Raw genomic sequence first — 11,620 nt, forward strand, 5'->3', positions numbered from 1 at the left:
GCAACTTATGGCAGTTTATTAAATCGGATTTCGCTCAAATTCAATCTGCATGTAATTTGGCTTTATTGGGAGCCGAGTCTCGGTCAGCCCGCTTGCGGAAAATACCGAAAAGGGTTATCTTGCCCATTTGTTGGTCCTCGCTTATGAAAATATTGACCAGCCGCCGGACCTATTTTTTTCGAGTTGCACGAAGATTAAACTTTATGAGATTTAATGGCAGCCGACTTCTGGCCATAATTCAGTGCACGTGCTGACCACTTTTCCGCCCGCACAAAGGCCAAGACAAACAAAGGACTTTCCTTTAGGACATCTCCCTTCCCTTTCCCTCTCCCGGAATGTGTCAACGCATTTTTTATATGTCGTTATTTGATGCGTGGGCATAGAGGTCTGTCAGAGTTCAACGTCCACGACGGCGGAGCACACCTCTAATGCAATTCAACTCATAATCGACAGGCGTTCGCATAAAAAAGTATTAAAAAGTTACCAAAGGGGGCACCCGGATTTGAACCGGGGACCTCTCGATCTGCAGTCGAATGCTCTACCCCTGAGCTATACCCCCGACTTGGTGTTGAAGCTCTGGGAGTGCCTGTTGAAGGCACTGGCTGATGAAATATCACTTGTATCTTAAAATAGAAACTGAATCAATGGAGACTGTTTATGAATCGAATGCGAAACAAAAGCTGCAGGCCCGAACCCGAATTCTGCTTAATTTTCGTGTGATTCACATGGGCTGACTTCATTGATTCTCCGGTGTTAACATTACTGCAATCTTATCAGCCAGAAGCCAGCAACCGCCCCTTAGCCCGCAACTCTTGGCCAACTGATAGCTGGCAGATGTTATTGTCAGCTCGAAAATATCTGGAAATCGTACCAAGCCGGGCAGCCAAAGTTTCTGTCGCAGACGTCAGTGCTGGTATCCAACTTTCTTCCCATTCGGAGAACTGTTTCGGTCTGACCTCTGAACTTTAGTTGGCCAACAAGCGAAAATCAGTTTCCAGTTGGCAACTAAACAATTGATTGATGGGGGCAGAAGCAGTAACGCTGATTTCAAACAAAATTCATTACTAACGTTTTTGTACAAGGTATACTCAACGGACGACTGTATCCTGTTCGTTCAAAGTCGAATGGAAGTCCGAATGCAATTGTTATCGTCTGCAGAATGGGCTAAGTTCCGCATTGCATAGAAACCAAACTCTAAAGCCATTGGGGGTCTGGCCGATTTCCGGCGTGGGCCAGACGTGCTGGCTGGCTGTGTATCTTTGTGTCAAGGGGGGTTTGCGGTGAAGACACTTGTTCCCCCCCATGTTTACCAGCCGGCTACCTTGCTGCAACACGCTCCGTCAGCTCGGTGCACCAATCTGCAGGTCTTATATTTAAACACCAGTCTGTACGCCGCTCAGACAGTTCTGGGTTCTTTTCAGACGTGGCTCCCAAGATCTGAGCTCCTCCGTCCGCCGCTACACCATCATCCGAAATGGCAGCCCTGCAGCCATTGATGCTCCTGCTCCTCGCAGCCTTTGTCCTGGGAGAGTACAGTTCCTCCACCGACGAGTCTTCGGACAGCGCCTCGAACGCCGTAGGCGGCTCCAAGTGCGACAAGAATCCACTGGGCGAGCTCACCTTCCAGCTGAGTGGCAGCAGCCTGCATTGGCCCTGCGAATCCACCAAGAACATATACGTACAGTCGGGAAGGTACGTGCCCCGCAACGTGATCGTCACCCGGGCCCAGCTGCAGCGAGACTCGGCCTTCGTGGCCCTGCCTCGGTACAAGCAGGGCGTGCCCTTTACCCTCGGAAAGGTTAACCTAAAGAAGGGCGAGTGCCTCACGAAGATCGCACCGTACCCCTGCTGGGCCATCCAAGAGGAGGGCAACTGCCAGGCACTCCAGTCCGTCGTGGACATAGCCGTGGATCAGAATGTGAGTTAAATTAACGGCAGTGCTGTTCAACTGCCATTTGTGACTTTAATTAAGGCTGGGTCGCGGGTCTCCGCCACTCTGATGGCATCAAAATACTTTTTATACCTTTATGGTGAGTTGATGGAAGCTAGTTGAAGGTATATATGTACATATGACTGCAATATCAATACTCTTCAAATTCTTCAATTTATATGGAGTTGCTGCCTTTCTACTTTTTCATTTCAAGCAATTGAAGTTTATATTTTTGAAACAAACAAGAGGGCACAAGCCTCTACAGATCCCAACTAGCCACCGACTCCAGGGTATCGCTACCCATTACCCGTCCTCGACCACACTTTTTAACTGCTCGATGCTGACGACCAAAAATTGCTTTTTTAATCAAATAAACGGGGCGACAAAAATGCAGCGCTTCAAATAAAACGCGTGTCTGGCGATTGGCGCCAGTCAGCTGGTGAGGAGAAAGACCCCAACAGACCCCAACCGACCCAACTGGGTTGAAAAAACTGTTGCGTAAATGAAATATTATAAAAGGGCAAAGGCTGTCGCTGAAGTGCCCAGCCAGAAATGCAGCGAAAGGTTCTCAGAAGCAATTTCCATCCGATAGGGAAATGTCAGACCCAGCCAGTTCACACAACTTCTGTTTCGATTTCCGCTTAAATACTTGTCAGCGCAGATATTTCAAAGTTGGAAGCTGAATGTTAAAGACTGATAAGCTGTGACAGGTTTATTAAATATTGCCAATGTGCATGTTACATGTTACATGTTTGAAATACAAATGATCTGTTTGCAAGGCAATCCGCAAGTCAATACTGCGACTCTAATAGTTAGCCATCAATCCACACTCATTTAAATGCCACACACAGACTGCAATTGTGCAACTGAAGCGTTTATGCAAAGCACTCTTATTTTATTTGCACAAAAGTGGCAATCGCAATAACAATCACTGGGATGTGTGCGAATGAATTTATTTGTTTGCACAATTTTCCATTCAGTTCATGTATATTCATGCTTTTAATAATTTGTTTTTATGAGAACGTGTGGCGTTTTTAACGACAATAATGTTTTAATCAACAACCACGGATGAAGGGCCCGTGAAAAGCAATGAATATGATTCGTTAATTGAACGCATCTATCCTTCTGGTTTTAGGGACTCCTCTGGGCTCTTGACGTGGGCATTGTGAACACCCTGGAGCAGCCCATCCGGCGCTGCAGTCCCAAGATCGTGGCCATCAACACGGCCAACAACAAGGTGGTTAAGAGTATCGACCTCAGCGACCTGGTGACCTCCGAAAGCCGCCTACAGTTCATCGTGGTCGACTACTCCAAGGACAACAAGCCGTTCGTGTGAGTACTAGAATATAAACTCTTCAAAAGCACCTCCATAAGAATCATCTCTAGGATCTAGTTTCACTCGCACCTCATAAAAGCCAACTTTCTCCAGTTGCTTAAAACGTATAGGTTCCTAATCGCTACCTCTTCTTTTAAAACATAGCTACGTTGCCGACGCCGGGGCCCGCAGCATACTGGTTTACGACATCACCGGAAACAAGTCGTACCGTATTGTCCTGCCCAAGGCCACCGCCCCCACCAATGATGTCCTGTACGTCGCGCTGACCGCGAAGCCAGATGGAACCTCTACCCTCTTCTTCAGCTACCTGAGCTCCCCCCGCCTCTACTCGATCAAGGGAGAGTATCTGCGGGTGGGACAGGGCGCGGGCTCCATCATTGACGTTGGCCCCAAGCCCTACGGAAAGCAAGCGGTGCTCCTGGGGGCCGATGGGGGCACCTCTCTTTTCTTCCGCTACAAGGGCGAGAACGACATCTACCTCTGGGACTCGGAGACGTGCTTCAAGGCCTCGAACCTGCAGGAAGTCCAGAGGGGCGGCGACTGCAGACTGTCCACCCAGGTCCTCCCGGGTCACAAACGCTTTATGTGGGCTCTGGAGAGCAATTTCCACGACTTCATCTCCGACAAGACGGGGTGCAACGGGGCCTCCATCGTCCTGCACCCAGTCGTCCGAGAGTGTGACGACTGAGCCTCCTGGCTTATCGTCCTTTAAATTACCTCTAAGTTTCCTCTTCCTCTGTTTTTGTTATTGGGGCTCAATAAAGTTTGTTTAAATCTTAAAAAAGACGATTACTAGCCGAGGGTCTTGCCTGGCCTAATCAGACCGCCTATGTTTTGACCGATATCTTCGCCTACGTCTGGGCTGGGCCCGTATGAATTGATAAAAAGTTGTATTGCTATCCCTTATGCGGACTCTGATTAGGCGTTTTGTTTGTTTTGGGAAATAAGAACGCAATTTCATTTTTCGCCGTGCAGAAATAATTTTAATTACTTTGAAACCCAGTTGACACTATAGTATCGGTATAGTTCTACGAATGGGCTATTCTAAGAGCTTCTTGAGCCAATCTTATTTTCTCATCTTCGTCCATGCTCAAGCATAGTAGGGCATATTCGTTGAAGACTTCTCCCTTGGGGCAGCTCCTTACTTCGAGCTGCGAGCTCATGCAGAGACAGTACTCATCCTTGGCGGGGTTATTGGGGCACATCATCACCTCGAAGTCGCGACAATCATAGATTCCGCTTTCTGTCCGGCAGGCCAGGATCTTGGGGTCGAAGTGGTAGCCTGCAGGGCAGGTCCTGGCCTTTAACTCTCCATCAACACACTTGCAGTAGGAGTTTCCCCAAACGTTTTCGGTGGAGCACTCGTAGTTGTAGTTGCCGATGCACTTGGGAGTCTCTTTCGCTTGCAACTCCAGGTTGCGGCTGCTAACAACACATCCGTGGTTCTGGAAGATATACCCGTCGTCGCACTTCAGTAATAGGGGATAGAAGGAGGTGGATCCATCGCTCATGCAAATGTAGTAGAAACGAGAGTCACCCAGCCACGCTCCAATCTGGCCGGATTTACTACAGCTGTACTGCTGACTCGTGCACTGATCGCTCTCCCGAGGCAGGACACAGTCTCCCGTCAGTGTGGAGTACCCGGCTCCATTGGTGCACTGCCGCGGAGTGTCCACGTTTAGGGCACTGCACTCGTGATACTTACGGCAGTCGTAGGGATCTGGAAACACACCCGGCTGCTGACAGCTGAAGGGCCCACGCTGCGGCACCAGGCACTTGGACTGCCAGGTGCATCCAAAGGTGCCCTCGTCGCTGCAGTAGAAGCTATGGTCCGACTGGCACTCTAGCATGGAAACTGTCTGCCACTGGTCACTGGAGTCGTGGATACAGTACCCCAAGGTGTTGCAGTCTAGGCATACGAAGCCCGACAGGCGCACGTTCTGGCAGGGGTTATCATCCTCGCTACCAACCCGTGGGGATGGGCCGATACTTTCGCCCAAAGCCCATCCGACGGCAATGGCAAATACCGCTGATAAAAGCTGATGTGATGGCCGCATTTTGAAGACTGTTGGTAATTTTTGGGGAACTGTCTATTTATACGGCCCGCCTCCTATCAGCCTGCCTGTGTTCTTTCCTTAATTAAAAAGATAAACCCAAAAGAACTAACAAAAATGAAAACAAATATATCCGCTTTAAGTTTCCAAAGAGTGCAATAGCTTTTGTGGATTTAGTACACGGTCACTAGCCATAACGATATCTTTGCCAACTGACATCCTTGAGCGGAATATCATCAACGAATTATTGATTGATTAAAACACATACATTTTAAAGCGAACACCCATATGCCACTGTTTTAAAATTCAGAACCCACTACAACATCATTTTAAAACTTTATTGGTATTCTAAGTTATTCCTCGTTGTAGTGCGGACCATAAAGTAATTAATTAGCAACAACTTGCTAACAACTACCTGGCACACAGGCAAAAGACGTTAAACTGAAGATAGTTCCTCCCAGGCATGTGAAATGCTTGATTTCAGCCCCCTTGTCGGAGCAGTGATAGTATCCCGAGCAATCAGCTGGATCGGCGAAAAGCCCGTATCGCTGACACGTTTTGGTACCATTTTCACTGTCTTCACTTTCCCCTTTGTTGGCCGGAAAACAAAACTTTCTCTCGGTGTCAAAGGAGTATCCATCGGGACACGTTTGAGTTACGTACTTTCCGCCGATGCACTGGCAGAAGACGTTTCTGGCGCTTCCATTGGGGCAGGCAAACGGGGTGAACTCGTCCTGGCACTGAGCTGCACCGATCCTGCAAACAGAATGGCTTGCATCGAAGTGAGTTCCCTCCGGACATGCATGGATCTGCAGGTGCTTATTCCAACACAAGCAGTATTCTTCAACGGTGACGGAAGTAGGGCATCGGCTGATCTGGTAGTTGGTGCACTCTGTGCTGTTCTCAGAGACACACAGATCAACATTGTCATCGAAACTGTATCCTCCAGGACAGGAATAGTCCGCCTCCCTAGAACCTCTTGGTGGGGGCACTTCAGCTACTTCCATCGCGAATGTCAAGCAGGCAAGAATCAAAACATGCTGGGGCCAAGGTGTCATGTTGGAAGTGGATGAGGAGGAGTCGCCTGGAACTCTCTTATATATGAGTAGATAACCGATGAAATAATGTTTCTGGTTGATTAAATAGACAAGTTCAGTGAATTCCAGTGGTTGGCCTTGAAGAACCTTTGAACTTTCTTGTTTTCATGACAGACTCACAGATTGAAACTGAATGATCTCTTATATTAGTCTTTCTGATAATGAGGAAGAACATTACTAAGTTCGCAAGTTATTTAAAATCTCTACCATATTTATGCTTTTATTTTTCTTAAGGTTTCTTTAAAAATACACTCAATTAAGGACAACGCCACGAACTCAACAAGTCCCCAGGACGCAGGAGGACAGCTCGGGACGGTAGTAGGTTCCCACGGGACAATCCATGTGTCGCAGAGTGCCATTCAACGCGGAGCAGTAATAGTACTTCCGGCAATCGTCCATGTCGGCGATGAGACCCACGTGCTGGCAAGTGGTGGGCATCACGTTAAAGCCTCCGTCGTTCGGGTCCTCGATTATCTCAGACGGATTCGATGGATCTGTGCTGGGGGACAAGACATTCGATCCGGCACGGCACACATAGTCCATGAAGATCTCCCCGTCATTGCAGCGATGCAGCGAGGGATATATTACGAGGGAATCGTTCAGGTTCTGGTTAACTGTCGACTTGCAAACGTAGAAAATATTGGGGTTAGAGGGCCAGGCGGCCACGAAACCGGCGTTGGGGCAGTTATATTGCCGCTGCAGGCAGACTGGGTCATTCAAGGTCAAAGTGCACTGACCAGTCCGGGCATCAAAGGCCTTGTCGTTGCCACAGTCCACGGCAGCGGCCACCAGAGTTGCGCCCACGAAGTAGCACATGTGGTACTTCTGGCAGTCGTATGGGTCCGGGAAGATGCCTTGTGATGTGCACTGGAAGTTTCCCTCGATTCCAAACGGGTGGCATGGACCCGTTTCGTTCGTGCAGCTTCCTAGGCGAGCGTTGCAATAGTATCCGTTGGCCACGTCACACGACTCCACGGGGATATTCACCCAGCCATTGGAGTGTCGCACGCAGGTGGCGAGCAGCTCACAGGACTCGCAGATGGGTCCTGGAGTCTGGCGGCCCTCGCAGGAGTTCGACTCCCGAGGCTGGATGCGCCTGGTGGTCACTGTAGCCGCCAGTAGAGCTGGCACAGCATTAAGAATCAGCTACAGAAGAAATTTTAACTCCTTTTAATAAAATATGCCAGTTTTAGATTCCCCGCCGAAAGATTCTTTAAATACCAAAAACTCTAATTCCTTAACACCTCAGATACAATTTTTAAGAGAATTACATCCCTAACTCGGATACAATTTAAAAGAGAATTACATACCAAAGTTATTTGTAGTTTTTTGGAAAACATGGTGACGTATTCCCTTCTCTTTTGTAGATTGAAACGTTTGTCCTACTCCTCCGAGTATCGTCAGTGGTTTGAAGCGATGCTGCCTCCGACGACGGCAATGAAAGCTCAAAAATAACAGTAAAGATAAGGGGCCAGGTCTTTATATCTCTGGCCGGGTGTTCGGTTTGCCTATCTGCTTTCGAAAGTCAATTGGAGTTGGGCAAAGATTGGAGCAGCGAAGATTCTAAAAGCAACAACAGTTCCAATGCCGCAATGATGGGTGAGTAAACTATTTTCTTTTCCCCTAACTAGATCTTTCTCAGGCAGACAAGATTGTTTAGTGAGTAAATATAACCGATTTTCGCTTCACAAAATTGATGTGTTTATGGGTCAATATTTGCAACTCTTTCTCTGCCAATAGCTATGGCCGGCCGGCTTATTTGAATTCGCTTGGTAAGCTTAAATATTCGGTGTACTCTGGGCTTTGTATGAATAGGATTTGAAATGGATTTGAAGTGGAAAAGAACCTTTCCATCTAGACAATAGCCTAGACAATAGCTATATAATAAGCTTACTGTTTATAAGTTTGTACTTGTTGCTTTAAAATGGTTTCGCAGCACTAAAAAACTAAATGGAATTTTAAAGTTCCCTCCTATATTCGACATATACGGAGCAATCGACTATCGACTTTGAGCGAAGACACGAACCATGAAGCCGAACGTGGGTTTCCCTGCAAGAGGTCATCTGGCAACACTCTCATTATAAATAAATATCAGAGGTTGAAAATTGGATTAGTTTTTAACTTTTTCTGTATTAAAAAGGCTAGGACAAAGAGCAGGGACTGCAAACGCCTCAGCTTTTTGCACGACAACCTTTGTTTTGCCCAAGAACAGCGCCAGCGGCCAAGGATACCTTAACAGCGAAGGACTCGTTGAGTCATCGCCCACACAGGAGGGAAACAAAGAAACAAAGGATGAGCAAATTAGTTGGCGGAAATCTTGAGTTTGTGCGAGAGGATGACTTTGTGGAGTACTACATATTTCCCAGACTGCCGGACAATCTGCGGGAGCCGACGAAGCTTCACCAGCAAATGGTCGAAGTTCACAAGGATATAAACGCCATCGTGAAGGAAAAGACGCTTGAACGAAGCTACCTGTGGCACAAAGATGAATTCAAGCTCCAGATACGCACGGGCAGCCCTGAGGAACGCCTTCTAAACGAAGAAACCAACCCAGAGGAGGAAACGAACATGGGTATAATGCTTATTCTATAAATAGTAGATTACAGAATTGTATATTGTATTCCTTTTCCCTGCCCAGGTGACCTCCCGCCCCATTTCCATGGCGTAACCCACTACGGCGACAACATTGCGGACGAGTGGTTCGTGGTCTATTTACTTACCGAGATAACACGTGCACGCGGTGACTGCATTGCCCGCGTCTGTGACTCTGACGGAGAGTTTCTGCTCATCGAAGCAGCGGAAGCGCTCCCGGACTGGGCCTCGCCGGAATCTTGCGAGCGGCGCGTCTACATAGTTAATGGGGGCCTCCAACTGCTCCAAAACTCTGCTGCCACCAGCCAAGACGCTGTCATATCGATGGCAAATGCCCTCCAACGCATTCGCCTAAATCCCACTCTTTACCGCTGTTCCCGCGAAATTCAATCCTGTATCGATACCCGACTAAAAGAGTTCCAGATCGCCCAGCCCCACTTCTCTATACACCGCCAGGTGGTGGAACTTCCTCAAAGTGCGGCTCAGCTCCTGAAACAGCAGCCTGGCTTGGTCTCATCGGCTGTGAGGGCATTCTGCGATCGCGATTCTCTTGACACTAAAGCGCTACGCACGATGCGGTTCTTTCCCCCTGAGGCGCCCCGCCTACGCACAAATGTGGGATTCACTCGATGTTTATACGCCATGCTGATGCACCAACAGTACACACCTGAAAAACGACTCGGCTGGAATCTTACGGATTCTATAGCTTATCCAGAGCTATATAAGGAGCAACTGCTAGGCGTGAAACTGGCAAGCGGCCTAGAGATTTTGGCCAGTCAAGCAAAGAGAGTCGATGGGCAGAAGCTGGAGGAGATGCCCGCCTGGCGCGCATACCTTCGGAGCCTACAATCGAAGGGATACTTTAAGGATAATCTGGAGGGCAGTGCCGAATACCAGCAACTATTGTCAAAGGCCATGGACTACTTCCGCGGAAATCAGGAGCGCTTTCGTACCACTCCGCGAGTGGGAGCGGAGATTCTAGAACTTCTTCTTCATCCGGCTGAAGCAGCCTCTGAGGAGCTCCGCGACGAGGAGAACAACCTGCAACCGAGCGATTCAGACGATTGGCTAAATATCAGTGCTGAAGATCTGGATTCCATGTTACAGGATCGGTACGGGCCGCACAAGCTATATAAGCCCAATGGGGACATGAATGCCGAAGAGTTCACCAAACAACTGTCTGATTTCCTCGACCGGCAGTCCAACTTTGAAGGCATCGAGCACCAGGGCCACGAGCTAGATTCCGATGACGACGAGCCAGAACCGAGGAAGCCCGACGATTCCACATCGTCTGGAGCCAAGGTGAAGAAGAACCCATCGATGCGCAAGGCTTGCCAACGGAATTCTCTAATTCAGCAGGAGGAGCCAGACAGCACGCATGTGCGAAATTTCCTTGACTTTGTCATACCCGAGGACAACTGGGATTCCAACTCCGAAATGAGCGACTATGCGGACGAAGATGATCTCGAGAGTAATTTGGACCGAAGCCTATCTGGCTCCGGGGCCGGCAACGTGTTCCCATTGGACCGTCAAATAAAGTCGTATATGGAGCAAATGGACCGGGAACTTGCGCAAACCACTGTCGGAAAAACTTTTAATGGCAAAAAAAAGTCGGCGCAGGCCGAGGAGGATGACTTTGACGACATCGAGGATTTTGAGCCCATCAATATAAATGTAAACACTCTTCGCAACATGATGGACAGCTACAAATCACAGGTTGGCGGGTCCGGTCCCGTCTCCAATCTTTTCAGCGCCATGGGCGTGGGTATGGCGGCAGCTTGCGAGGATCAGGACCCCAAGAATCTCTCCGAGTCGGCCGTGTGAATAATAGAATACATTATAGAAGTCAGTCGAAATTAAATGTGCATAACTGATTGTAATATGGGGAATATTCTTATCTACTCTATAGCTAATCCTTGGAGGCAGGCACAAAGTTTCCGTAGTCGCGACGGACTTTCATTGGCGGCTCGTTGTTTGGAGAATCGCGGCGATCGTGGGTGCGCTTGTAGCCACCAGACCCATCACCATCACCGCGATCCCGGCGGTCGCGGTTGTCGTATCTGTTGTTGCGCCGGTTGTCTGTGAACAAAATGTCAGAAATATTCCATTGATTGACCTGCACCTAGATCGTACCTCTAAATCCTCTGTCGTGGTGGTTGTAATTCCCTCCTCCACCGCGCCGGTGCCAGCCCCTGTCACCACCTCGTTGATGGTGTCCGTTGAAGCGATTGTGGTTCTTGTACGGATAGCCAGCGTCCCTTCCGCTGCTGCCCCCGCCGCCTCCACCACCACCTCCGCCAGTCCAGTTTTCCACGATTGGCGGATCCGGGAAAGGTTTGCTGCAGTGCGCCATAAACTCCGGGTCATCGTCTGTGAAGCGCCCGGTGAACTCCAACTCGCACTCCTCCAGAAAGCTGATGTCCCTATCAGCCAGACGGTTGATCTTGCGATTCGGATCGACCATGATTCTGAGGCGCAAATCTATAAATTTAGCTTATTTATGTTTTTAAATCCTAGTCTGTTTAGTTTAGCTCAAGCTAGAGATGAGATACCATCGATAGGCGCCGCACTACATTTTAGTGCGTTTGTCAACACTGAAAATCGGTCGAAT

At 48.7% G+C, this 11,620-nt stretch overlaps 6 protein-coding genes and 1 non-coding gene across 7 annotated transcripts; 2 read left to right on the forward strand and 5 right to left on the reverse strand.

Moving 5' to 3' along the window:
* Positions 1-487: 487 nt before the first annotated feature.
* Positions 488-559, reverse strand: Trnac-gca. The gene has a single exon. It is a non-coding gene; the product is annotated as a tRNA-Cys (tRNA).
* Positions 560-1,402: 843 nt separating this feature from the next.
* LOC6507499 (major royal jelly protein 1) lies at positions 1,403-4,050 on the forward strand. The gene is made up of 3 exons (XM_001955844.4): positions 1,403-1,918; positions 3,066-3,262; positions 3,411-4,050. The coding sequence occupies exons 1-3, from the start codon at positions 1,475-1,477 to the stop codon at positions 3,952-3,954; spliced, it is 1,185 nt and encodes a 394-aa protein (XP_001955880.1). The 5' UTR covers positions 1,403-1,474; the 3' UTR covers positions 3,955-4,050.
* Positions 4,051-4,226: 176 nt separating this feature from the next.
* LOC6507538 lies at positions 4,227-5,330 on the reverse strand. Its single transcript, XM_001955843.2, has one exon. The coding sequence runs from the start codon at positions 5,321-5,323 to the stop codon at positions 4,295-4,297; it is 1,029 nt and encodes a 342-aa protein (XP_001955879.1). The 5' UTR covers positions 5,324-5,330; the 3' UTR covers positions 4,227-4,294.
* Positions 5,331-5,667: 337 nt separating this feature from the next.
* LOC6507537 lies at positions 5,668-6,386 on the reverse strand. Its single transcript, XM_001955842.4, has one exon. The coding sequence runs from the start codon at positions 6,376-6,378 to the stop codon at positions 5,725-5,727; it is 654 nt and encodes a 217-aa protein (XP_001955878.3). The 5' UTR covers positions 6,379-6,386; the 3' UTR covers positions 5,668-5,724.
* Positions 6,387-6,611: 225 nt separating this feature from the next.
* LOC6507536 lies at positions 6,612-7,879 on the reverse strand. Its single transcript, XM_001955841.4, has 2 exons — positions 7,728-7,879; positions 6,612-7,563 (listed from the first exon to the last, which is right to left on the reverse strand). Exons 1-2 carry the CDS (start codon positions 7,755-7,757, stop codon positions 6,694-6,696), a joined length of 900 nt encoding a protein of 299 aa, XP_001955877.1. The 5' UTR covers positions 7,758-7,879; the 3' UTR covers positions 6,612-6,693.
* A 572-nt stretch (positions 7,880-8,451) lies between these two features.
* LOC6507501 (protein ecdysoneless) lies at positions 8,452-10,889 on the forward strand. The gene is made up of 2 exons (XM_001955840.4): positions 8,452-8,989; positions 9,056-10,889. Exons 1-2 carry the CDS (start codon positions 8,710-8,712, stop codon positions 10,831-10,833), a joined length of 2,058 nt encoding a protein of 685 aa, XP_001955876.1. The 5' UTR covers positions 8,452-8,709; the 3' UTR covers positions 10,834-10,889.
* LOC6507535 (RNA-binding protein cabeza) lies at positions 10,866-11,585 on the reverse strand. Its single transcript, XM_001955839.4, has 2 exons — positions 11,143-11,585; positions 10,866-11,088 (listed from the first exon to the last, which is right to left on the reverse strand). The coding sequence occupies exons 1-2, from the start codon at positions 11,471-11,473 to the stop codon at positions 10,919-10,921; spliced, it is 501 nt and encodes a 166-aa protein (XP_001955875.1). The 5' UTR covers positions 11,474-11,585; the 3' UTR covers positions 10,866-10,918.
* Positions 11,586-11,620: the final 35 nt, after the last annotated feature.

Source organism: Drosophila ananassae, chromosome 2R (genome assembly GCF_017639315.1).
Source record: "Drosophila ananassae strain 14024-0371.13 chromosome 2R, ASM1763931v2, whole genome shotgun sequence".
Lineage (NCBI taxonomy): Eukaryota > Metazoa > Arthropoda > Insecta > Diptera > Drosophilidae > Drosophila > Drosophila ananassae.

Coding starts and splice junctions, on each gene's coding strand:
- LOC6507499 (XM_001955844.4), top strand. CDS start 1,475: ATGGCAGCCCTGCAGCCATTGATGCTCCTGCTCCTCGCAGCCTTTGTC. Junction 1,919..3,065: donor ACATAGCCGTGGATCAGAAT/GTGAGTTAAATT, acceptor TTCTGGTTTTAG/GGACTCCTCTGGGCTCTTGA. Junction 3,263..3,410: donor AAGGACAACAAGCCGTTCGT/GTGAGTACTAGA, acceptor TTTAAAACATAG/CTACGTTGCCGACGCCGGGG.
- LOC6507535 (XM_001955839.4), bottom strand. CDS start 11,473: ATGGTCGATCCGAATCGCAAGATCAACCGTCTGGCTGATAGGGACATC. Junction 11,089..11,142: donor CCACGACAGAGGATTTAGAG/GTACGATCTAGG, acceptor TTTTGTTCACAG/ACAACCGGCGCAACAACAGA.
- LOC6507538 (XM_001955843.2), bottom strand. CDS start 5,323: ATGCGGCCATCACATCAGCTTTTATCAGCGGTATTTGCCATTGCCGTC.
- LOC6507536 (XM_001955841.4), bottom strand. CDS start 7,757: ATGTTTTCCAAAAAACTACAAATAACTTTG. Junction 7,564..7,727: donor AAAAACTACAAATAACTTTG/GTATGTAATTCT, acceptor TTTCTTCTGTAG/CTGATTCTTAATGCTGTGCC.
- LOC6507537 (XM_001955842.4), bottom strand. CDS start 6,378: ATGACACCTTGGCCCCAGCATGTTTTGATTCTTGCCTGCTTGACATTC.
- LOC6507501 (XM_001955840.4), top strand. CDS start 8,710: ATGAGCAAATTAGTTGGCGGAAATCTTGAGTTTGTGCGAGAGGATGAC. Junction 8,990..9,055: donor AGAGGAGGAAACGAACATGG/GTATAATGCTTA, acceptor TTCCCTGCCCAG/GTGACCTCCCGCCCCATTTC.